This window comes from Podarcis erhardii, assembly GCF_964252035.2.
Source record: "Podarcis erhardii genome assembly, chromosome: 3".
Taxonomy (NCBI): Eukaryota; Metazoa; Chordata; class Lepidosauria; order Squamata; family Lacertidae; genus Podarcis; species Podarcis erhardii.
In genome coordinates, this window is record NC_138507.1 from 37,266,386 (window position 1) to 37,293,286 (window position 26,901).

A 26,901-nucleotide genomic window follows, 5' to 3' on the forward strand; every position below is an offset into this window, starting at 1 on the left:
TGTCATTGGATAATTCTTTGACATTAGCTTCCTTCATGTGCTACTCATGTGAAGTGGCATCATGTGATTAAAAAAGCTCTGGAGCCATGCTTCTGGCCCCAGTGATACACATCGTTCCTTGTTCTGCCATCCATGCATTAGGTTCCTGGGCTGGGCTATTGTTTAGGGGGTTTCATTGGGGGGGTTGTTGCTGCTGTTTCTGATATTTATTGTGTACTTAAGATCTGATTATGATTTTGGTGACAGCTGTTTAATTTGGCTGAGTAATATTTGATTTATTTTTCCCAAATGTTAAAAGCATTGCACTTACTTTATAAGAGTACCAGCACCCACCTTTCTTTAAAAAGCACTGGTTTTAACTATCGAATGGTGCCATGCAAATAAAATTATTTATGCATCTATGTATGTAGTCTTTCCCAGAACCTGGAACCTTGATGACATCACAGCTTCTTCAAATTTGTGACACCCCTTCATATAAGTAAACACATGAGCAGAGCTATTGATCAATGTTTGCTTCAGTGTTTCCCCCATTCCCTTGGAAATGGCTGCATTAAATTAGCCCATGATTAATGAACATTTTATTTACTAATATAAATTGTATTTGCAATATAAATCTAATAAATATATGTGGTTGCCCATCAGTAAAAATTCCTAGGTGGCTTATAGAAAACAGCATTATAATATGATATTGTTACATGCCACCCCAATCTCAGAGCAGTGTGAGACTGCAGGGAGTCTAGGTGCTCACCTGCGATTTGTGTTCCCTTTGGAAATGAGGCACAGTGGAGACTGTGGTGTCTTTATTATATATGGTTTATTTACACATATACAAATATATACATTTACAAATATATAACCCGAGCCTACAATTGAGGCGCTTTCAGCATTGGCATCCCTGGAGGTTCCTGTTTCTGCCATATCTGCTGCCTCGGATTCCAAAGAAGAAACAGGCATGCTGTCCTCCCCCGTTGCTGACACCTACAGATTGGAACATTTCACTCTAGCCCACATCATCCCCAACTGCAGTCCTAAAAAAATTCTCCTCTCTGCTAACTATCCCAGAGCTGAGGGAAGGGCCCCTGCCAAGAGCCATATGCCAAGGAGTCCCCTCTCCTTGGCTTTTCTTCATAGGCCATCATTGCCTTTTGCTTTCCTCAATGGCTCTTCTCCCAGGCGATTTTCTGAACTTGCTATGCTGGCCTGTCTTATATTTTAACACTTGCTAAATCACATGTCTGGCCCCCAGGTTACAACTCCAAGCGTTGCTTAAATTCTAACTCCTACTGCACCCAGTAATTTAGTGGGGGCACCCCTGAACTCACAACATAATAATTAAACCAACATTAAAGAATAAAATAAAAAAGCGAAAATTTCCTGATAACAGAAAGTGACATCCGGTGTTGTGCAATAGGACTCCCTCTTCTTCTTCTCCCCCCCAATAAAAACCTCCAGCATTTTTTGGGGGGAAGCCCAAATTTAAAAAAGGAAAGTGCGATGTCTTCTAGATGTTTAATATCTGGTTACCTCCAGAATGTGGAAACATCTGGAATACTTGCCATTTTCAATGCAAATTTTCCTCTCTTGGTTTTGGAATTCATTAATCACATTCTGCTATGCTATACCTCATCCCTTTGCACCTTGTGACACTTTGGAAAGTCCCTGCTAATATTATTTTGGCACTCTTTCATAGGGGCTTCACATTTTAAATTCAATACAGATTCCATCTGTGCTAAATTAGCAGGCCAGCCGTTGACTCAAATGGTTCTCAGGTGGCCGCTCCTTTAAGCAATATTTTGATGCTGAAAATTGTTGTGGCGGTGTAATGTCAGCTAGTAAGTGTCAGACTGTGCACAGACTAGACATAGAAGTATCTATAGAATTAATATATAATGCCACTTAAGCATTGACTAACATATTACCTTCAGCAACTTTTCTCTCTCTCATAGCAACACGTGAGAGCAATGTTATGAGTGAGTGCCAAAATCATGCTGCTGTGGTAATGTCATTGTAGAATTGCAAATCACAGCCACTGAGGTCCTGGCTCTTACATCAAAATTGCATGTGTGTGACTCAACTGTTGGTGGAGGGGAATGTGCTGTCATGTGGCTGCAAAATAAGAAGTGTGAATTAGTACTATGAAAGTGAATAGGCAGGGGAAACTGACTGCATGTTCCTATGCATATTTACTTGGAAGAAAGGCCATTGATCATGCATAGGATTGCAGTCTGATATCTTAAAAGGCCTGGGTAGGATCAGTGCCCCCAGCCTGGATTTTGTGATTCATGTATATAGGGGTTAAGGTCTTTGAAGACTGACGTGTTGAGGACTTGTTTTTATGTAATAGTAGAATGTGGTTAAACCACAGAGCCTAGGGCTTGCTGATCAGAAGGTCGGCGGTTTGAATCCCCATGACTGGGTGAGCTCCCATTGCTCGGTCCCTGCTCCTGCCAACCTAGCAGTTCAAAAGCATGTCAAAGTACAAGTAGATAAATCGGTACCGCTCCGGCGTTTCCGTGCGCTGCTCTGGTTCGCCAGAAACGGCTTAGTCATGCTGGCCACATGACCCGGAAGCTGTAGGCCGGCTCCCTCGGACAGTAAAGCGAGATGAGCGCCCGCAACCCCAGAGTCCTCCACGACTGGACCTAACCGTCAGGGGTCCCTTTACCTTTACCTAGAATACTGATCATTAAATCCTCAAAAGTTAATTTAATGTAGCCTGTTTTGTTAGGCTAATCATTAAACAAAGTGATTTCAAATCATGAATTAGCATTATATGTTGGAACACTTTGCCTATTTTAAAATAAGTTATTTCAAACTGTGAATTCGAATCATAGGTTGGAACGCTGTTATAGGGGAGTGTTAGCATATTTGAAACAACCCCTATTGTAAAATAACTTAATGAGGTAGTTTTTGTTATGAACCTTTATTATATTATTTAATGTTTTCTCCAAAAGCAATGTTGAATATTAACACAACATTATGACAGCCGTTGTCTTCACAGTAAATGATGTTTGGCTATTTCTCCTGTGATCCACTTACCTGCTTTTATTCTTACTTCATTATCACTTAAACATTTATTGCATATTCCAAATTTGGAAAAAGTCCATACAAGTACAAACAAATGCACAAAAATATGTGATCAAATGCTTTACTATATTTTTAAGGGGAGAACACAATTTAAAATTAATACTAAAAATTTTTTGATGTTAACTCAGATTTCAACAGTTTTTCGCTCCTTTTTATTTCAGTGAGATAGCTAAGCCTGTACTTAATCCTCCACTATAATTGAATTGTTTGCTATTTCATGGCCATGTTTGTGCTTTGTCTTACTGAATGACATTACAAGTCAACATTTTATTGTGTTAGGAACACACTTTAGATTGCATCATTTAACAAAAGATTGAGTATATAGGCAACTCTCCACTTACTTAGGGGTTGCATTCTGGGGATCGTGCATAAAGCCAAAATCACATATAATCAGAACAATAGTGGATGGAATTGCCAAAGGTTTTTTTCCCTGCTGGATGCCCACCCTACCCTATTGCCCCTTTTATTTTATTTTTTGCCATTTGCGTAAGGTAGATGAGCACAAGTTAAATGCACAAAAGTTGCGAGTTACTTGTAGTTTCCCTTTCTCACCCCAAACCACTCAAGTCTGCTGTTTAGCAATAAAGTGCTGAAGTTTGCGGCTGACAGCCAATCACCAAACTGATCCCTGTAGCACTGTCTAGCACAGCAAGGAGAATGGGAAAACTAAGGATATGCTTCTTCACTTTACTACAGAAACATTCCTCCTGTGAACCCCGTGACTAGCACAAGGCTCTTGATCCAGATTGGTTTAAGCCCTGAACAGGAATACTATTGTAGAGGCTTTCTTTTTTTCTTTTTAGCTTATTGAAAATGTATATCAATTTTTCTTCCATGACGCTGATACTAAATTCATTTCCCCAGTTTTGCAGATATAATTGTGTCAGTGGTATTCAAGATGATCTGTTGTTTTCTTGTTACTCCATAAAGTTTATGGTAGGAGTGAGGGAGAGGGGAAGGAAATCCAGATATTTTAATAAATTATTTTATGCCTGACACATTCTGGAATAATCCTTGTTCAGTTCATCACATCACAAGTAATGTGATGTAAAGGTATAATGCAGCCTCATACGCCTTGAATAAAAAACAAACAAAACTATATATCTGTATACACAAACACATGCACAAAAGCTGTTAAAATCCATGAAGAGATATGCCAAGGACAAAACATAAGCCAATTTTTATAACAGAAGAAGCATCTGAAGAAGGGACAACCCACAAAATAAATAAATTCTGTTCCACCTGTGCAGTATGCACACTATGCATGTCTCAGTCTTTCTTCCGCTACTTGCTAAAGTCTCGGAGGTAGCAAAGATTAATATAATTAAACCCTGTGAACATGTATTAATAATTGCACACAGACACCCAAATTATTCATCTCTGAGTGAGCCTGCTTCTTCCGAAATGGACCCTAGTGCTTTCCTAGTGTCAGGCTCATTAATGGCACTCTATATAAATAAACAACAGCAGTCTTGCATTTAAACATTGTGTTGTTTTTTACAATGCTAATATTACTTTTATTGTAGTGAAAAATACTACAGTCTGTATATTTTTTATAAAGCTTTAGGACATTTTATATTTTTTTATAGCTACTGCATGCCCAGTATTGAAAACAGAAGGACATCAATTTAGCTACCAAGAAAACCTTGATGTTTCAGGTGAGTTTTCCTTAAGCAAAAATAAATAAATAGACGAGTATGTCCTAAATTATGTAAGAACACAGCAAAGAGTGCATTTAATTCTTAGAAATATGTTTTCATTAAAGGAAAACATTTTATTTTTGAGAGTCCTAGCTAAGTCATTTACAATCATCTTTTATTTTTCCATTCATGCTTGTTATAATTAGCATGGAGTTAGCATTCATTTCTGACAAGCAGCACTTTTATTTTCATTCATTCAGATGGCAAAAGGAAACAGCGAGTGAATTCCTCAGAGGTTGCCAAGTCAAGTGCTAGGGGAATTTCACGCTAATATTCCTTCTACAGAGAAAATGAGATCTGGACATTTCTCTGACCAAAACTGTGGGATTTGAAATAGCCTGTCAGTTGTTAGTCTAGCAAAACAGACAAGCTTATGGCACAAATCGATAATTTTCTCCAGCCTTGTTAAATTGCATTAAATGAACAATAAATGATTCCACTCTATCATATTTTTCAGGTTTTGATTTAACCCAAAGCTTTTCTTTGAGGCAGACTTCATGTGGAGTTGGAAAGCCTTGTTTTAAGTTGGGGAATGCACCTCTTATCAGAGACTCTCAGTAAGTAATACATTATCATTGTATAACCATGTAGAATCCCTAAACATTTCCCTATATCCCACTTGGCTTGTATTTTCAATTTCTTTATTTTCCACCAGTCTCTTCATTTGTGTACCTCTGCGTGAATTTCCACTTTCTCTTTTCCTGCAATGATGAACTGTGTCTTTCTGTGGATTTTACTTATTGTTTCAGCCCTGTAAGCTTCAAAAAGAAAGAAAGAAAGAAAGAAAGAAAGAAAGAAAGAAAGAAAGAAAGAAAGAAAAGAAAGATGTTTTGGAGGGAACTTTAGGTAGTCATATAAGCTTCTTCGTGTCTTATTCCCATAAAAGCAATGACATCAGCATTACATGGTCATGGAAATAAAATGGATTTATATGCTAATTATCCAGAATACCCTAAAAGATATGTAGAATGCTTCCATGTGAATGACTATTGAAATGGGGAGCTTTCAGTATTCTCTCTTTCTCAGTACCCTTCAGGTTGTTTTTGATCTCTCTGCTGCCCATCCTTTGCCAGACGTCAGTTCAGCTCAGTTGTACTTTGTGAGAATGGACAGTTCGAAAGGCTATGCACAAGCTGTTTGTTTTCCAAGCAATATTTCCTTGCACTGTTAAAGTTTTATAAACCTGCTTTATTCTCTCTTTTTGAACCCTGTTTTAGAGTTTGTGGATTCTGGTGGTGAGCATGTTCCCATAATGTGTGCTTGCACATCCTTTTTAATCGCTGCCACAGCAATTTAATCAGGCTAGATTGTAACAAAAGAAGGCTAGGCATGTAGACATCTGCCACTAGAACATCTTTATCTCCATTGCCCAGGTCCTGTGTGTTCAGTAAATCTCTTTTGTTGCCTTCTTCACTTCCTGCACTGTGTCAGATTTTGTGGCTTTAGACACAGCAACATAGTCAGATGCAACATGACTTGTATGATCACGTCTTCTTCTCTTAGTATATGTAAATAGACTCTGGGTATACGCTGTGAGTAGCAGAACATTGATCTCCTCGCCACAGGAAGCGAAAGAGTATCTGATTAAGCTGACTTGTAAGTGTCAAGTAGCTTGGCAGATATCCCCTTACATTTCACTCATTCAGCTATAGCATGAGTGAGTTGTAAACTATGCTGTGCCACTTCTGATGAGGGATGCCATTTTATTTTTCAATGAGGCTTGCAGCTTTCAACGTAGTTGTAAATACGGTGCTTTTCCAAGCTGAATATAGAAGGAAGTTACTTTCTTTAGTATACCTGTCTGGAAACAGAGTTTGGGTGAGCTGCTTTCTTCTCTCTATCTCTTTAGGGTTTCATTATTGAAATAAGTTCCCCCATCCCCTGGCAGTGTGGCTATCTTAACACAGTTTCTCTACTGCATTGTGGAAAAAGAACAGAGACTTTGCTACCTTGAATAGTAGCATATATATAATAAGCTTTCATCGACTGAAGCCCCCTAAACCAGGGGTCAGCAAACTTTTTCAGCAGAGGTCTGGTCCACTGTCCCTCAGACCTCATGGGGGGCCGGACCATATTTTGAAAAGAAAAAAAAAGAACGAATTCCTATGCCCCACAAATAACCCAGAGATGCATTTTAAATAAAAGGACACATTCTACACATGTAAAAACACCAGGCAGGCCCCACAAATAACCCAGAGATGCATTTTAAATAAAAGAACACATTCTACTCATGTAAAAACACACTGATTCCTGGACCTTCCGTGGGCTGGATTTAGAAGGCGATTGGGCTAGATCCGGCCCCCCGGGCCATGATTTGTCTACCCATGCCCTAAACAAACATTTTTGCCTTAAATAATCTATCAGGATTGTAGTCCACTAGGTTTTACTCAGAGTAGGCTTGTTGATGCCAATGGGCTCTTTCCTTCCATTGCATATAGCAGGCATGGGGCTCATGATTTGGATTTGGACCAATGGCAGAAGAAATAGTTTATAGCCCATCTCCTTCCATACAATGGTACCAATTTGGTTCACTGGCTCCCTGCCCTGGGTATGTATGAAAGTGCCTCAGTTACAGAGGCTTGCCTGGTACCTTTGTTACGTATTGTTGCCCGCCACGTCCAAGCAGTGCAAGGTTGTTAATTTGAGGGGGGGTAGCCCATATACTTGACCCCCCAAAAGGGGACAAAGCCTCAAATTGATGTTGAAAGGAAAATATTTTTTTCATTATACAGTGTGGTGCATCCAATGTGTTTCAGTGTCATCTTGCCTTCTTCTGCGATGCTAAGAGGAAGTACGCTGTTAAACATTTCAAGGCTATAATTTTAAATATGCCTACTAGGGACTTCTGACCAATCATCCACAGGCTTGCACTGTAATAGTACTAGATATTTGTCAGAGATATTATTCCTCTGAAAACCAGAGAATCACAGGTGGGCAGAGGGCTGTTGTGCTCACATCCAACTTGCATGCTTCCCGCAAGTGAACTGGTCAGGCACTATGAAAACAGGATTCTGGACTAAATGGCCCATTGAGCTGATCCAGCAGGCTCATCTTATGTTCTTGGAAAAGAAAAGAAAATACTAATTTTACAACTGCTGCTCAGATTTTGATTTCTCTGTGACCACCCAACTGAAATAGTAACAAAAGGGCGGGAGCTGTATCAGAGACAAATAAATGGGAAATGGACCAATGAAAAGAGGAGACAGGAAATGGCACCCTCACTGAAATTTTAAGATCTAGAGGTGTCTCCTAGATTGTCAAAGCAGAACAAAAAAATTTTTAGGCATTAAGTGTGTTTTCTATAGGCTGAATGATTGGTTACAGTTTGTTGGTTGGATGATCTATATTGTTGTATTAATGTTGTTGCTGAGAGGGCCGTATTCTTTTTGTTTCGTTATAATAGCAAAGTGCTCACCAACAATAAATAATTCCAATTCTGATCCTACATTCTTCTTCTTTATTTGAATAGATGTAAAAGTCTCAGGGTTGTTGTTTTTTTGTCGGTAACTTTTTTTGTCGGTAACTAGCAGAACAGGGAGAGACTATGGACATTTCCAACAAGGCTCTTTTTCCGCAACAGAAAATTCCCTCTTTTATGAGGGACTGGCATTCTTATGGATTTTCCCCTCAATAAAATAGTGAATGAGAAGAGTTCATGTGTCCAAGAATGTTTGTGGTGTACAGTTCATTAGGATGCTGCTTAGCATATGTATTATGTGCAGGAGACAACTTTTTATGGATGCAGCTCTTACATGAGTTGAAACGAAAACTGGGTGCCCATTGTGGCTAGAATCTAGGCAGCTAATGTAGGCCTAATGATTTGCAAACAGACTCTTACTTTTCCCCCTCAATGCCATATGAAAAAAAAAATAATGAACCTCTCTTGTGTTTCAAAATCTGTTTACCATGTGGAATGAAGGAACAGCTGCTTGAGAAGCACATAGCTCCATGGTGTACATGGAACCAGCAGCATATTCTTGTTATTTACTGCCTTAATAGGTGTGTTTTTGTATTTCCCTATTTGATGAAAAGTTCTGAAACAGAACAGTTTTCCTTAAAGCACTGCTTTAATGTCAGGTTGCCATGTAAGATTCTAATAGGCCTAAAATTGTTCTAGTTAGATATTCAAGTTATAATCAATCATATTCTTCTTAGACCATTTATCTGCATTCTGCTGTGTCCCATAAAAAATATTACACTGTTGTAGGACCTTAGGCTAAAATACGGCAGCCATGTAACCTGTTTTACACCAGGAAGGCCTCTATCTGAAGTGCTGTTCTGGAGAAAATCTAGTTTGTCTCACATATCTGAAAAAAGATCCCTCCCTCATGAGGATCAGCGGAATGCTTCTCTCCCTCCCCACATCATTGGGGAAGGGCATATATGCCAACATTTTCAGATGAAAATAGGGGCTTTCCATTCTACCTCAGCATCACTTCTGGGAAGTGCCTGCCCAGGATCACTTCCAGATGCCGCCTTCTCTTCAGGCCTGACCTGGCTCATTTTCTCCTTCTTGTTTTTATTCAGCATGGCCAGCTGAATGGGCAACTAAGGGCCCACCAGGCTGGAAAGGCACAGCCTCCTATGGCAAGGACAGTGGCGGCGGCAGTCCTGTTGCCTTGCTCCTCTTCCTTATCCTCCTCCTGCTTCCTGCAGTTGCTGCTGCTACTCCATCGGCTGGCCAGTGTGTCTTGTTGCAATAGCTAAAGTGAAATCAAACATGTGGTTTTGTATTTAAGGCTCAGACTCAACCTCTGACTGTACAGTGGTACCTCGGGTTAGAGACGCTTCAGGTTACAGACTCCACTAACCCAGAAATAGTACCTCAGGTTAAAAACTTTGCTTCAGGATGAGAACAGAAATTGGACGGTGGCGGCGCGGCGACAGTGGGAGGCCCCCATTAGCTAAAGTGGTGTCTCATGTTAAGAACAGTTTCAGGTTAAGAACGGACCTCCAGAACGAATTAAGTTCTTAACCCGAGGTACCACTATACTCAGTTTCTTGTCTTGAGGGATTCACTAACCTCCATCTAGTCCAGCACACTGGGTGGGATTCACCTAGGGCTGCCATTGACGTCCAGAAGGAATTTCTGAAAGGCGGCACTTTGTCCTGGTTCTTAGCAAGTCAGTTGAAAAATCATGTTGTTTTTGAAATATGGAAGGTAAACGGCGTTTCCGTGCGCTGCTCTGGTTCGCCAGAAGCGGCTTAGTTATGCTGGCCACATGACCCGGAAGCTGTACGCCAGCTCCCTTGGCCAATAAAGCGAGATGAACGCTGCAACCCCAGAGTCGGCCATGACTGGACCTAATGGTCAGGGGTCCCTTTACCTTTAACCCTTGATTCACCTAACTAGCCCCATCATCTGAATCCCTGCAAAGGACTGTTTCTTGTGCAACAGGGCTTTCCTCTCCCTCCCACAATTGGCTCAGGGTTGGGAGAACCCCCAGAACAGAACACGGTGGGAGGAGAGGGGAAATTGTTCTGATTGGCAAGCTGCAACACTTGCGCAGATGGAACAACTGGAAGAGGGTGGTGTTGAATTCCACCCACTCTTAGTAGTAGTGGTCATGCCTTGGGAAGCTTAAAAGCAGCAGGGCAAGTTACAGCAAGTTATATTTCTATTTTAACAATAGTAATGACTTAACAGCAATTTGCAAATATACATAGGAAATTTGTACCCTTTGTTTTGGTGTGGGTGGGACAATGCGTTTCCTCTTTTTTTCATCATGTGCCCGTTTCCATCCTGGCCTTCATGCCCTAAATGTTGATGTGAGCATGCACAGCTGTCATCAGGGCCAAAGTCCCCAGAGCAGCATTCCCAGAAGTCCTCCATGCTATCTCACACGTCTGCACATTTGAGTAGCAAGCCCCATAGAGAGGACATTTTATAGGTACAGTCTGCAGGGCTCTGTCATGCTTCCACTGTGGTGTGGCTGAGTATGAAATGGCCTTTAAAAGCCCTCACCATTTTGGAATAGATCCATTTTAGGCTCCACTGATAGGCTTTATGAAGCCTTTCTCACCTTAAGGGTACAGAATGAGACATCTCAGGCGTTGCCAAATGAAGTAGCAAAATCCCATGTTATTGCTGCTGTTTTTTAACTGTTCAGAAGCAGCCTTGGATTTGTAAGAAAATGGGTTTGGGATTTCAAATAAATATCTGCAACTTACCAGGGGTGTGAAAGTTGTCACTTTTTCTAGCAAAGGCAGTCAAGCACTTAGCTATTCCAACCATCCTGATCTTCATTAAGGCTTGGTCAATTAGTAAAGCTTCCTGTCTCTGTGGCACTTCTCTGTGGTTAGCTCTTTGCAAGTTTTATCATTCTGCCACAAAGTATTTTTCACGGTTGAAGGAGACAAATTTATGAGCACCTCTTTAGAAGCAAGTTTCTTTAATTTTGTATAAACAAAAATGGTTTTGTGCTCTACTTTATCCACTCAGGATGTCTGGGCTCTAAAATGGCACAGGACATAAACGTAATAGGGTTGGCATTTTAACAGTTCTTATCCTCTGCTGAATGTTCGCCGCGTTATAAAATCATTTTACAGTTTGGAGGGAGTCAAATGCCATTCAGCACGAATGAAAGTCTCTCCTCTTATCTGTAGAGAGAGTGAAGACTAGAATAGGAGAGCTGTATCTTGAATCAAGAGTGTTGACAGTGTGCAGATGCGTTTCTGTCATCTTTGTCTGCTCTCATTCATCTGAGTTGATAATCACAGTTGCCCGTCTTTTGAATCCTGATTAATTTTATTCTGTTAACGATTTGAGTAAATAAGTAATTGGAATTAATGAATGATTCTAACAGGGACATTTTGAAGTCTGTATAACTGGGTGAGAGATTTCTGCTTTTATACCTGCCAATCATAGACTCTCTGCTGCTTTCTGAATTTTTTATAGGCTTAGCACACTGAAGTCTTATTGCGTCTGTTAAGAATTTAGAGCACTCAGCACATGATCTGACACTTTTTGTTTGAACTACAGGAGTCTTGCAGACTTAATCTCACAGTGTCAAGGCAATGGAATTACCTTACAAATGAATACATGACAGTTCCATGGACTCCTACAGCCCCTGATTTACTGTGGAAGGGCTATATTTTCTTACATCTATTTTTTTTGTAATCCCTGCCCCTATTTGCCTTTGTGGGAGTTACTAAGAAGGGGGATCTTTTCAAAAGGTTCTCTTTTTTTTAGTATGCAAGTGTGAACGTCAGCCTTCTCTCCAAAGTCTCCAAGTTAAATGTCCAAATTGTGAGTAGTGCACATCTTGACTTGCGTACCCATGCATGTAAATGAATATTATATTATACATATCCTTCATATATGTGCCCAATCCTTAAGGTCTTAATTAGAGGCTCTTCTCCAGTTTATTCAGTCTAATGACTAGAAAAAGGGCCTTCTCGGTGGTAGCACCACAGTTATTAAATGCTTTCCCCAGATGGGCTTGCCTGGCACTTGTGTTAGGATCTCTTTGGCACCAGGTGAAGATTGCGCTGAGCTTTTTCACTATATGAGGTTTAGTGTATTTTAGTTCTTAGAATTATTGTGCTTCCTCCTTTGCGGGATTTTAGTGTTTTTTTTTTATCATATATTGTTGATCATATGCTGCTTTGTAATTTATTTATTTTTGCGTGCCCAGGTGTGGCCACCCCCCTGCCCTGACCCAGAGAAGAACCAGTCAAGACACATACTTATTTTGCCTCAAATAAGGCCACAACTTTATTGATTACAGGTGTAAGAGGTTTAGCAAAGGCATTAGGTATAACCTGCAACAACCAGCCTGCCTGCAGGATATATCTTTTTTCTTGGGCTTGACCCTGAGAGGAGGTCCTATGACTTACATCAAATATGTACGTTCCTGCAGGGATCGCTTTCTTGAGGAGTGCTATGGCCCTAGCCCCCCCCCCCTGGGCATCTGGACAGAAACACCTTCTCCGGGATTCCTTTAATGGGATGCCCCTTTCCCTTGGAGGGGCAGGCAGAAGTTTACCACCTCCCCTCCGCCATGACTAAGGCTTACCCAATGCCTAAACTGCCAAACATTGTGACAATTGCTTTGAGGTAGGCAAAAACCCCACTCAGGGCCTATTGGTCTGAAAGAAAAATTCCTCCCTGGCTCTGAATACAGAGACCAACTTTGTCTATAGCAAACTCTAGTACATAACAGAAACACTGATGGGTGCAGAAAGTAAAATACATAAAGAGGGTGGGAGGGAGATATGGCAAAGAACTGCATGCAGAGGAAGAGGCAAGCCCAAGGAGTGGAACCAAGTGAATGATGAAGGCTCAGTCAGGCCCATCCCGCAACAAGCGCCCATCTTAAAGCCTGCCTGCAATTGGTTGATTCAGCAGGCAGTCTGAATTCCAGGCCAGTGGAGACACTGTTTTGGTTCCCCGCCAGCCGGGAATCCCCTGCATGCTGTCCCCCGTTGGGAAGCACCGAGTGAGGCAGCGCTGGCCTGCAACGCTGCCACACCTTGGAGTAGCTAAGTGGGTATGCTGATCTTTGTGCTGGTAGACATTTTTAATTTTGATTGTGTTTTCATTTTGGTAGTATTTGTATTTTAATGATTTGTACTTGTGTTTTAATGATTTCATTAAGAATTTGTGAACCACTCAAAGAACCAGGTTAATTAGGTGATATTAAAAAGAAAATTGCCAAAATTAGTACAGTTGTACCTCCACTTACGTATCCCTCCAGTTACGTAAACTTCGGGATATGTAAGTGGCAAACCCAGAAGTATATTTCCAGGTTTTTGCCGTGCGCACATGCATGCACAGCAGCGGTCCCTCCGGTTGCGGAAACCTCGGGATCCGACCGGAGCTCCGGAATGGATCCTGTCCGAAACTGGAGGTACCACTGTACATCAAACAATAAATATATTTAGGAAAGTGATTGTGGTCAAGTTTGTCCTCTTCAGAAGCCAGTGCAGGATAGATTACTACAGAGCATATTACAGCAATTGATAGGTGGTGAAGTACTTTCAGCAATGCAATAATTAAACATTTCAGTGTAACAATAGTGGCCCTTGGTAAGGGTGCTACAAAGTACAAAGAAAGTTCCTTTATTTTCATCTACAAAATATTGGTGGTTGTGCCATTTAAATCTTCTGTTTCCTATGAACTGTTGAAAAGTCAATAGGGGTAGAATCACAGAAACATAGAGTTGGAAAAGGACCATGAGGGTCATTCAAGTCTTGAAACTGATGAGACTAATAAAGTTAAGACATTATAAGAACAGATAAGAAGTACATATCTAACCCTGTTATTTACTTTAGCCCCCAGCCCACACGATGCCACATAATTGGTTCCAGAGTGGTAGCTTGAAGAAAGAGCAGAATGGCCTCTGTGAGGAGAAAAGAGACGAGCATATTAGATTAAAATGGGGGCTTGAATTGAGAAGGGAGATACTGGAGGCCCCTTCAGATGTCACCTGCAACAGCCCACTTTACTTTCCAGGTCAAGCTCTAGTAGAAAACATGTTTACGGATGTTTGACACAGAACTTAGCTGTGAATGGTTGGTACCTGTGATATTTAAATATTTATTTCATGTATGGGCCGCCTTTCTGCTAAGGCATCCAATGAGGTATAAAGTTTTAAAATATCAAACGAATAAATGTTATAAGATGAAAAGTTGGTCCCAGCAGAAGGCAGTGGTAAAAAGAGGGCAAAGTCCATGTCGTCTTTGCTTTCTTTCTTCTGTTCTCTTCTGCCAAGAGGCCCAAACTTGCAAAACAGTTTTGCATTTTTTTAATATAAAAAAATCCCTTTAAAAATGGATGTCTGTATGTGGTGTGCAGCTTTATTATTTCTTTTCTTAAGAGGTGAGCAGCCCTCTTAAAGAACAGGGAAGGGGCATAATCCAAGGCTGTTCTAAGTATTTCCGTCACTCAAATTGCAAGGCTGAGAGAGAAGGGGCTGTTGCACCAGAAACAAACAAAATCATGTTCGCCTGCATCCTTTGGCTATTTGGGCCAACTGCTGCAGCCCTTATGTTCCCGAGCATCCTCTGAACAAAGTATAAATCTATTAAGCAGTTGCGGGGGACACACATTCTGTCCGATATTAGACTATCTGTGGCACTGAATTGTGGAAATCCCGCTGCCAGTTGAGATAAATAATTCAAAGTAGCCAAAAGTTCAATAGAGAAAACATGAGCCCTTAGAAGACCTTTTCAAAATTATTTTAAAGATGTGACTAACTTGCGGGACGAGTGCATCTGCTGCATTCCACACTGATTTCAGCTTTTCACCTCAGGCAGCAGATATCCCACAAAGTGGTGCCAACAAGGGTCGGAGTAGGTTTTCAGATGACCCTTGGCATGACCTAGCTGATAGCCCCCACTGCCAGTGCCCCCACTAACCCTGAATGGTCTCACCCATTGGACCCCATCTTCTGATTTGCAGTGGTAGCTTGGGCATCCTCCCCACCCCACCCCACAGCCACCACCCCATTCCTATTGCTCTCCTCACTACTGTCTCCCCTACACTGTGCTGGTGTTATTCATGGTGTGAAATTCTTCTTTACAGCTGCATTCTCTCATGGACAACATTCCTGGGGGCCGCATACGGTGGTGGGCAGGGCCAGAGGTGAAATGGGTGGATCAACAGGTGTACCTGTTCCCTTTGTTCAGTGGGCTACATTCTAGCCATGCAAAAGTTTGAGATTTCTGCATGCAGCACTCTTCCCCCATTCGTCATCCTCTCTCCTAGCATAAAGAAGCAGCACAGTTTAACTGTACATACAAATTGGCTGAAAGCGCTTGAGGAAAGCCATTCAGCATGGCGGGAGGGCAAACATTTGGTCCTCTGGTGTGAAGTTCCGTACCCCTGTTCTAGGTGCTGCTACGGGAGGAGGTAACATGCAACAGGCACTAGAGCACAGGAAACTATCTAGGACACTCTCCTGCACACCGGTTGGTTATGTAAGGCACTACAACTCTTCTGCCATCCCTAAAACAGCTCATGCGTCTGTTGAGCGAGCCTGAATTCTCCTGTGTTTGCATACAACAATGTATTTGCATTCAATTTTCAAATGCGATGTACTGATATTTGTACGTCTGGCAGCGTTGGCCTCAGTTTGCACTTGGGATGGGATCCAGAGAATCATGCATAAGGTGTGCACGTTCCCTACTTTACAGATGATAGTCCTCTAATTGAAGGGCTGGGCTGGCCAAGTCTGGTTTGTGTTGGAAGTGCAAACAGCAGGGATCATTCCATTTGCAACTTAAGGGTCAGTTGTGATGCTGTTGTTAACAGTTAAAATCAACTAGCCTGGAGTGGGATGGGTGGAGTTGTTAGTTAGCAGTCAGGCAGAGTGATATGGTGTTCACTAAGACAGCACGTGCCCTGATTGGCTATGTAGTTCTGATGGAGTTTTTCCTCTCTCTGTTCAGTGTCTCCCTGCTATCTACAAGGCCTGAAGGAAGGAAGACAAAACCTCTATTCCTTTCTCTTCAAATTATACACTGTTTTTGTTCAGTTTTGTTCACTATAGTGTTATCAGGACTCTACCTGCATTGTTTAAGTGACTTTGCTAACGGGTTTTAAGATTATTTATTTATATAAAATTTATACATTGCTTGATTGTTTACAAAACAACTCAAACGCGATTTACAGTGGTTTATTTATATTTTATTTTTTAAAAAACCCTATAACCATTGAAAGCAGGAGCCTTGGCACAGCCTATCAAAGGCTTGAACCCAAAGAGCACACTGAGCAGGCAAACTGGTTATATGTTCACAGTTTCCCCCATTATGATCTGTATTGCATTTTTATTAAAATCATACCAATTATTTTTAAATCGGTATATACGCATATAAATTAGCATACAGACGTTTTGTGCAAATCTGTGTCCTCATTTATTTATTTTTTTCAGGGGGTGGTGCATCCATCTAACCATGGAGATAGTTATGCATGAGGTGTGTGTGTGTGTGTGTGTGTGTGTGTGTGTAAAATCAGAAGCTTGCTGCCCAACTTGATGAGGCACTTTGGGAGTTTCAAAATCTATTTGTGTATGCAGTGTGGGGAGCTCTTGTTAGAAAATAGTTTGCAATTGCATGCTACATTCATTTCATATGCTTATGTGTGCCTAAAGAGTCTCCCTGGAGTCTGGTATTTGAGAATAGAGAGGCCATTCTTTTATGTTTACTGGCCAGCATGATTGTATCACTCATAAAAGGATGTGTACAGATAGATGGAGACACATTAGTAAGCAACAGCACACATTTTAGCTTAACTGGTATTGTACCAAGTTTGACTGAAACCAAACAAAAAAAGAAAACCTTGTGATTCCAGAAACTGATTTCAGGGAAGGAGGGTCATGTCTCATAACCGTGTTACTGTTGACGAAATAATTAGTAAAGTGAAATTAAATACACTGGCTCAGTTAAGGCTCTATTAATAGTCCATATATATCTCTCATTTTTGGCCAGGTTTATCACAAAATCCTTTCATCTGGCTTGTATTGAACAATGACATAGAGACAACTGTATTGGATCAAAGCCATGGTTGACTCACTGGACAGTGGCCAGGGAATACTATATTTCCTCTGAAAGACTCCGCTAGTTCATAATAGCAGAGACACAATCACGGGAGATACTCTGAGCATCTTACCTATTAGCTGCTGTTGCTCCCATCTTCCAGGAATTCTCATACATCATTCAAAGCTTTGTATAACATAGTAATGAGGATCATTATTGTGGGATGTAAACACAGGAGCAGTCAATGACAACATTCCTAGAGTGTACATGTTAGAACATGGGGAGGGATGTCTGTCCAGCAAGCAGGTAAACTTCCTGGGGACGGACTTCCTCCGCATGTGACCAGAGGTGGGTGTGGCCTCACCTGTGCAGGTAATGATAAAAGCACAGGGCAGGCAGCCACTCTCTCTCTTGCCTCTTGCCTCTTGCCTCTTGCCTCTCTCTCTGCCATCTTCCTTCGATGAGGAAACATCTAAGGATGCCCTCTTGGCTCTCAGCCAAGAGAGGACAGTACTATCTTCCTATAAGTGCATGTTTCTAAGTGCATGTAACCTTTTTAAGCCTGCCTACCTTCTGGGATCATATTGTGAACAGAACGTGAGTAAACTCTTTTATACTTTTATAAAGACTGTGTCGTGTCTTGTATTTTAAGAGGGAACAAAGGGGAAATTACCAGAGTAATTATTATAGAGGTTCTAGCGAACCTGTGCAAGCGTTACCGTTGCGAACTTAAAGGGGAATGTCTATAAACTCTGCTGATATTTTGGGAACTTGTTAGCACAAGTTGGATAAGGATATAATTAGTCAATATATCCTCTCCTGCACCCCAGAACATTCCCACAAAGGGTTATTGGGCCCAGTATCGCATATTTCTGCGTATTTTTGAAGGATTGCGTTGGATTGTGATTTTGAGTTGAGTAGTATTTTTCTGAGTTAACTTCCTGGTAAGCACATGGTCCTTTGTTCCATTGTGCAGTGGGGATTAAGCAACCCCCCCCCTTCCCTCAGAGTTCACAGTGACCCAAGGCAGTGAAGATTTGTTTTGAATTTTGAGATTTTTGAGATTTTGATTTTGAAATTTTGAGAAATTTTGAAATTTTGAAGAATTTTCAAATTTTTGGATTTTAAGATGGCTAGAGCAGCTTTTGATAGTGATGCAAAGCTAGGAATGCCTGTGCTGAATGAACACAATTTCATACACTGGAAGCAGCGCTTGATAGCATGTTTAGATTATAAGCACATTTTGGAAGCTTTAAACCCTCAACCTACGGGATCGTCTGAGGAAGCTTTAGCCAAGATAAGTGCTTGGAAACGCATGAACAGCGAAGCTAGACACATAATTTTGAGTGGACTTCGTGATGAGCAGCTATCATTAATAAATAGTACAGATGATGCATCTCAAATCTTAAGAGATATTGAGCGCGTGTATGGAGAATCTAGCATAAACTGCTTCAGAAACTTGGTTTGTAAATTAACCAGAGTGAGGATGAATTCAAAAGAGGAATTCACAGAGCACATCAACAAGTTCACTGAGATTATTCAAAGAATTGATTTGACTCCCAAAGCTTTTGATGAAGATACAAAGATAGCATTTTTGTTGTCATCACTTGGACCACGCTTTAGCGCATTTGTAAGTTTGATGGATCATAGACAAGGTCTGACTTTTAAAGACTTGATTGGTTATTTAAAAGAAGAATGCAGAGATAGAGCTGAATCTCCAGTGAGAAATGCTAGAAGCAAAGACAGTAGTTATGCATCTAGGCAATTTACAAAGTCCAAAGAGATGCCTAAGAAAGTGATTTGTTTCAATTGTAACAAAGAAGGACACATTGCAAAGAATTGCAGGGCTCCTAAAGCCAAGAAACCCCACCCCTTTCAGCCAAAAGGAGAAAAGAAGGGGAAATGTGAATGCACATGGCTACTGCAAGAAAGGAATTTAACTGTCCAGAATCGTGAGAATAGACGTAATAAATGGATAATTGATTCAGGTGCCAGCTCACATTTTTCATATAAAAAGGACTATTTTAATGAGATAAATGATGAAGAAGGATCTGAAATTGAAATTGCAGATGGGAACATTGTTAAAGCAAAAGGTGCAGGTTCCATGAGTCTGAAATGCAATATAAACAATGAATGCATTGAGAACACAATCTCTAGAGTTTTGTATGTACCAGAGCTGAGCTGCAATTTAATCAGCGTGTCCACACTGGACAAGAAAGGTTTCCAGATCACATTTGGAAATGGAGAATGCAAGGTGACTAGAAATGGCAAAGTGTTTGCTCAAGCAGAGCTAATCAATGGTGTATATGAGCTTGATTTTTCAGAGAATCAGTCTGCAAAGGTGGCACATTCCAGCCAGAAGGATGAAGCAGATCTGGACCTGTGGCACAGAAGGCTTGGACATAGAGACACCAACGTCATTCTGGATCTACAGAAAAGAGATCTTGTAAGAGGTTTGCAGGTAAAGCAGAGCAACAAAGCTCCAGCAAAGTGCATAAGCTGTATTACTGAGAAGGCTGTAAAACCTTCATTTCCACGTTGTGCAGAACAAAGAAGCAACAAAGTGCTTGACATAGTGCACACTGACATATGTGGACCCATGAATGTTCCCTCACTGGGAAAGAATAGATATATTTTAATATTTCTGGATGACTTTTCAAGATTTTGTGTTGTGTATTTTCTCAAAGAGAAGAGTGAGACAGTGGACAAGTTCCAGGAATACATTGCCATGGTCAAGAACAAATTCCAGAGAGCTCCAGCTGTGCTAATGAGCGACAATGGAGGTGAGTACTGCTCAAATGAAATGCAGGCTCTCCTGGCCAAGGAAGGAATTGCACATGTAACCACAATTCCTTACACACCACAGCAGAATGCCATAGCTGAGAGAAAGTTTAGGTCCATTATGGACATGACAAGGTGCATGCTAAAGGATGCATGTTTGCCACAGAAGCTGTGGGCCGAAGGAGTGTACACATCGGTCTATTTGCAGAATAGACTGCCAACTAAAGGTGCAGAGCGCACACCATTTGAACTTTGGCATGGGAAAGCTCCCAATCTGTCACACATACGTGTGTTTGGAAGTCCGTGTTACTTCCACGTGCCCAAGGAACACAGACACAAGCTTGACTCCAGGGCAAAAGCAGGTATCCTTGTGGGATACGCCTCTGGAGGCAAAGGATATAGAATTATGGACTTACAAACTGGTAAGACAAATGCATACCATGCGGTTTATTTTGATGAATATGGAAAAGTAGACACTAAGAACACTGTTGTGGATTCTTCTGATGAGTCAGAAAGGACTCAAGAATTTGTATATTTCCCTTTTGAGACCCCACAAAGTAATAATCTGCCTTCAAGTGTTACAGCGCCCCCTACAGGCGACACACCAGAAGACGCAGAGGACCAGAACCCTGGCGGCACCAGAGACGAAGATGAGGACTCAGATGGGGACATGCCTGCGTTGGAGGAGGATGAGGAAGCTGATGCGGTCGCAGAACCAGAGGTCAGGCGCTCGTCCAGAACCAACAAAGGTGTCCCACCATTACGGTTGTCCTACTTTGCAGGGTCGGCATTTCCACAAGAACCTTCCACTTGGGAAGAGATACAGGAGATGCCAGCTGCAGAAGCCAGTCTCTGGAGGAAGGCCGCGCAGGAGGAGATGGATGCACTGCATCAGAACAAGACCTGGACACTCACTGAGCTGCCTCCCGGTAAGAAGGCCATTGGCAGTAAATGGGTTTTCAAGGTTAAGAAGGGGTCAGAAGGAGAAGTGCAGCGCTACAAAGCTAGACTTGTAGCACAGGGATTTTCACAGCGTTTTGGTGAAGACTATGATGAAGTTTTTGCACCAACCGTGAGGTACAGCAGCGTAAGAATGCTTTTAAGCATTGCAGCCTCCAAGAAAATGAGAGTGAAACACATAGACATTGCTACCGCTTTTCTACATGGGCAGATTTCTGAAGAAATTTACATGAAGCAGCCTAAAGGTTTTGTGAAACCACATGAGGCACATTTAGTGTGCAAACTGCAGAAAGGACTTTATGGACTTAAACAGGCTGCTAGAGCCTGGAACCAGAAGTTGCATAAAATGCTGACGCAACTTGGGTACAAGCAAGGCGACGCTGACAAGTGCTTGTACAGTAAGTCAAATAATGGACAATTCTCATATATCTTAGCATTTGTTGATGACCTGATTATTGCCACAGCAAGTGAGAAAGACTATACACAGATAGTAAAACACCTTAGCAAAGAGGTGGAGGTCAAGGAGCTAGGAGATGTCCACTACTACCTCGGGATCCAGGTGGAAAGAGAAGAGGACGGCTCATTTCTTCTCAGCCAAAGACAGAAGATCCACGAGCTGATTGAGCACATGCAGATGCAAGACGCACATCCAGTTGCTACACCGATGGCTACTGACTTCCTGAAGAATCAGCAGGATTCGAAGCAGTTGCCAGACAACAATGACTACAGGTCGGCGATTGGTAAACTTTTGTATTTAGTTACCACATGTAGACCTGACTTAGCAAATGCTGTGGGGATTCTTAGCAGAAAAGTGAATTCTCCCACTGAGCATGATTGGGCAGGTGTAAAGAGGGTGGTGCGATATTTGAAGGGTACCATGAATTGTAAATTAAGGTTACCAGCCGTCAGAGACCCTAAGTTGGTTGGGTATACTGATGCGGATTGGGCTGGGGATAATGCTGATTATAAATCAACAAGTGGTCATGTTTTCATGTTTGGTGATGGACCTGTTTCATGGGGCAGTTATAAACAGAGCTGTGTAGCATTATCTTCCACAGAATCAGAATACGTTGCAGCAACAGAAGCCTGCAGAGAGATCGCCTGGCTTGATCAACTCATAAAGGACTTTGGGTTGGTGAGAAAAGGGCCTGTCAGCTTGCTAGAGGACAATCAAAGTTGCCTGAAGCTGACGCAGAGTGAGAAGTTCCTGGCCAGAACAAAACACATTGGGGTTAAATACCACTACATACGCCAGATGATCCAGGATGGACTTGTGGAACTATCCTACTGCAGCACCCAAGAGATGACTGCTGACATCCTGACGAAACCCCTACCAAGAGAGAGTTTCCAGAATCTACGTGTCAAGCTGGGACTCTGGGTGGTTGAATAAAGTTGTTTATGTTTTGTGTATGTTGTATTGCCTGAGAAGGGGTATGTGGGATGTAAACACAGGAGCAGTCAATGACAACATTCCTAGAGTGTACATGTTAGAACATGGGGAGGGATGTCTGTCCAGCAAGCAGGTAAACTTCCTGGGGACGGACTTCCTCCGCATGTGACCAGAGGTGGGTGTGGCCTCACCTGTGCAGGTAATGATAAAAGCACAGGGCAGGCAGCCACTCTCTCTCTTGCCTCTTGCCTCTTGCCTCTTGCCTCTCTCTCTGCCATCTTCCTTCGATGAGGAAACATCTAAGGATGCCCTCTTGGCTCTCAGCCAAGAGAGGACAGTACTATCTTCCTATAAGTGCATGTTTCTAAGTGCATGTAACCTTTTTAAGCCTGCCTACCTTCTGGGATCATATTGTGAACAGAACGTGAGTAAACTCTTTTATACTTTTATAAAGACTGTGTCGTGTCTTGTATTTTAAGAGGGAACAAAGGGGAAATTACCAGAGTAATTATTATAGAGGTTCTAGCGAACCTGTGCAAGCGTTACCGTTGCGAACTTAAAGGGGAATGTCTATAAACTCTGCTGATATTTTGGGAACTTGTTAGCACAAGTTGGATAAGGATATAATTAGTCAATATATCCTCTCCTGCACCCCAGAACATTCCCACAATTATATCTGGATAATGTTTGTGTTGGCTGTTTATCATGCAATCTCTTACTTGTACTATCATGATAAGCTTGTGCTGCTTGCACCACATGGTGTGTATTGTCACAATTACCCCCAGGTAATTGGGACGAGATGCAGCAAGATTTTGGGTCCTGCCCTTCTCCCTCTTCTCTCCTCGTCCTGTGTCTACAAGAGGATTTCAGAAGCTTCTGCTTTTAGTCAACCACAGTTTGCTGTGTCACCTGGACCCAGAGTTGTGAGTAATATTAATTGTGGTTGGTTTCAGCAAACCAATTTCAGAAACCTCAGTTTGAAGTTGGCTTGTTTGAAACTGACCATAGTTGATGTCAATTACAATTGCAGATCTAGATGACATGACAAACTGTGGTTAACTAAAAGCAGAAGCGAACAGCCACCTCTTGGCTGCAATGAAGGAGAAGAAGGGAGCTGGGAGTATGTGAACCCATGTCTTGTTCCTGCTCATAAATATCTGGTAAAACATGTTTTAGAGTGATTTGTGAACTTGGCTACTGAGGCCAATTGCCATCCCAATTGCCCAGTCTGCCTGCTTGCTTGTTTCCGTCCTCCTTACTAGGGAAGATGGGCCTGCCTGTTTGTTAGAATTTGCTTCTATTGCTCTTCCTGTCAGCCTACCTTTTTGGTTGTTTTGTTCCCCTTTCCTCTCAGGTCAGGAGGGCAACAACTCTTGTGTTTTGCTCCCCCCCCCCCCCGCTCTTGGCCTGATTGCCTCCCTTCCAGAACCTACACAAACACACACACACACAGCGTGGCTGGGCATGCCAAATTGTGGTTGGGCATGCTTTCCACCAGGCCATGGCAACCATTTTGTGACAAGGTCTCCCCCCCATTCATCCACCCACCCCAGCAATTTTGTAGCAGTTCCTAAAGCATTCTTGTTTTATTATTTAAAAAAAAATCCAAATATACCCATGGGCCCAGAAAGGTTGATGGCCTCTCTGTTATAACGCTGTTTTCAGGTGCATTCATGCATTCAGAGAGGAAATAAAAATGAATGAATAAATAAATAAGTTTAATAAGTTTAATAAATAAATAATAATAGTCAGTAACTCTAGCACCTGCTGTTTCTGATGTAAACTCACTTCCATTCTACCTGCCCATAACTGACCATTTGTGAACTTTTTCCAGCTGCTTCCCTAGTTTGTTGTACATCTTTTAAGAAAGTAGGGCATGTATGTGGGAAGCACTGCATGAGAATAGGATCAATAGTCGTCGTGTAAGTGAGAAGTGCACCTTGAACTTGATTCCCCTGAGGTGAAATTGTTAATTTATTTCCCATTAAATAAGCTTTTGATGAACTGGGATGTAAAACTCACGGGATGGACTTTCTTCTGTTCAAGAAACCCAGGCCTGAGCGAAAACTTATCCTAACAGAATTACAGATACGTTCACCGCGGCCAATGTGCAGCCAATGTTAATTTTTTGGAGTGGCATTCACACCATGTTAGCTGCAATCCGTATTGATCTTGTCGTTTCTTGACAAATACTGCTGTTTGACGTGGTCCCCACCCTCACGCCCCACCCTGCCTCTTCAATCTGACTAGGAAACTTCAGAATAATGTGGGCATTTGAGATAGCCGGAGTGTGTGTGGGTGTGGGTGTGCAGATGACAGCTTCATGAATAGTAGTTCCAGGGAGGGTCATGCATTTTGGGTGAAGACATCCCTGCTACCGCTCTGATGTGAGCAACACTGTGCAGATGCAGGTTAAAATGCAGAGGTGAGGGGGATGCATCTGCTGCGTTTTTAGGCAGCCCTCTATAGGGAAGTTTTTTTAAGTTTTCATGTTTTACTACATTTTTATATTTGCTTGAAGCTACCCAGTGTAGTTGGGGCCACTCAGACAGATGGGTGAGGTATAAATAAAACAACAACAACAATTATTATTATTTGTTGTTGTTGTTTAGTCGTTTAGTCATGTCCGACTCTTTGTGACCCCATGGACCAGAGCACGCCAGGCACTTCTGTCTTCCACTGCCTCCCGCAGTTTGATCAAACTCATGCTGGTAGCTTCAAGAACACCATCCAACCATCTCATCCTCTGTCGTCCCCTTCTCCTTGTGCCCTCCATCTTTCCCAACATCAGGGTCTTTTCCAGGGAGTCTTCTCTTCTCATGAGGTGGCCAAAGTATTGGAGCCTCAGCTTCACGATCTGTCTCTCCAGTGAGCACTCAGGGCTGATTTCCTTAAGAATGGATACGTTTGATCTTCTTGCAGTCCATGATTGCCATATTTCAAACAGTGGAAATTCGGACAGGAAAGTTGTTGAGCTGCTTTTTTCTTTTTTTCCCCAAAATACCCTCCCCCCAAAAATGACATTTTTGAGCTATTTTTATGGAAAATGCTGCCAGCTGAAGTATTCAGGATATGTCCTGGAAATTCCAGATGTATGGCAACCCTATTATTATTATTATTATTATTATTATTATTATTATTATTATCCCTATTTTCATTGGAGAAATGTTGGAGGGTATGCAGTGTATAGAATCATAGAGTTGCAAGGGACCAAGGATCACCTAGTTCAACTCTCTGCAATGCAATGAACCCACAACCCTCAGATTAAGTCTCATGCTTTACCAACAGAGCTAGCCCGTGTGTGTGTGTGTGTGTGTGTGTGTGTGTGTGTGTGTAAGATAGCTATTAGAAGGAAGATAACTCTTCTTCACTCTGAAGTTGCAGTTGTATATTCTTGCCATGAGCTTTAAGTAACAGAAGTGTTCTCTCTCTCTCTCTCTCTCTCTCTCTCTGGCCAGTACTTGTCACAAGATTAGATCTGGGTGAGAAGGCTTTCAAAGCAGTTTTCTAGGTCAGTGTTTCCCAACCGGTGTTCCGCGGCACACTAGTGTGCCGCGAGACGTTGCCTGGTGTGCCGTGGGAGGGAGTCGGGCGAGTCGGGCGGCGAGAGGCGGGGCGGCGGCGGCGAGCACACGCGGGCGGGGAGCGAGCTCCCTCCCACATCCCATCGCCCCGTGCTCCGCGCTGTTGTAGGCCAGCCCTGCGCACCCGGGGGACCTCCCCCCGAGAGCGCAAGGCTTGCGGGCGTCAGCTGGCAGCGCGGAGCACGGGGCGCCCTTCGGAGGACGCCCCATGCTCCACGCAGGTGTCCGCAAGCCTTGCGCACCTGGGGGATCTCCCCCCGGGAGCGCAAGGCTTGCGGGCGTCAGCTGGCAGCGCGGAGCACGGGGCGCCCTTCGGAGGACGCCCCGTGCTCCGCGCTGGTGTCGGCCAGCCTTGTGCACCCGGGGGATCTCCCCCCGGGAGCGCAAGGCTTGCGGGCAGCAGCCTGCAGCGCGGAGCACGGGGCGCCCTCCAGAGGACGCCCCGTGCTCCACGCAGGTGTCCGCAAGCCTTGCGCACCCGGGGGATCTCCCCTGGGAGCGCAAGGCTTGCGGGCGTCAGCTGGCAGCGCGGAGCACGGGGCGCCCTTCGGAGGACGCCCCGTGCTCCGCGCTGGTGTCGGCCAGCCTTGCGCACCCGGGGGATCTCCCCCCGGGAGCGCAAGGCTTGCGGGCAGCAGCCTGCAGCGCGGAGCACGGGGCGCCCTCCAGAGGACGCCCCGTGCTCCACGCAGGTGTCCGCAAGCCTTGCGCACCCGGGGGATCTCCCCCCGGGAGCGCAAGGCTTGCGGGCGTCAGCTGGCAGCGCGGAGCACGGGGCGCCCTTCGGAGGCCTCCCCGTGCTCCGCGCTGGTGTTGGCAAGTCTTGCGCACTGGGGGATCTCCCCCCGGGAGCGCAAGGCTTGCGGGCAGCAGCCTGCAGCGCGGAGCACGGGGCGCCCTCCAGAGGACGCCCCGTGCT

The 26,901-nt window shown here is 43.0% G+C and overlaps 1 protein-coding gene across 5 annotated transcripts in view; it reads left to right on the top strand.

The window, feature by feature from the left end:
• The window catches only part of COL19A1 (collagen type XIX alpha 1 chain), a 183,852-nt gene that overhangs the window by 17,202 nt on the left and 139,749 nt on the right, over positions 1-26,901 (top strand). For all 5 annotated transcript variants that reach the window (XM_081856878.1, XM_081856874.1, XM_081856876.1 and 2 more), the window contains exons 3-4: positions 4,677-4,745; positions 5,245-5,344. In XM_081856878.1, the coding sequence (XP_081713004.1) occupies positions 4,677-4,745; positions 5,245-5,344 (169 nt within the window). The remainder of the gene's footprint in view (positions 1-4,676; positions 4,746-5,244; positions 5,345-26,901) is intronic.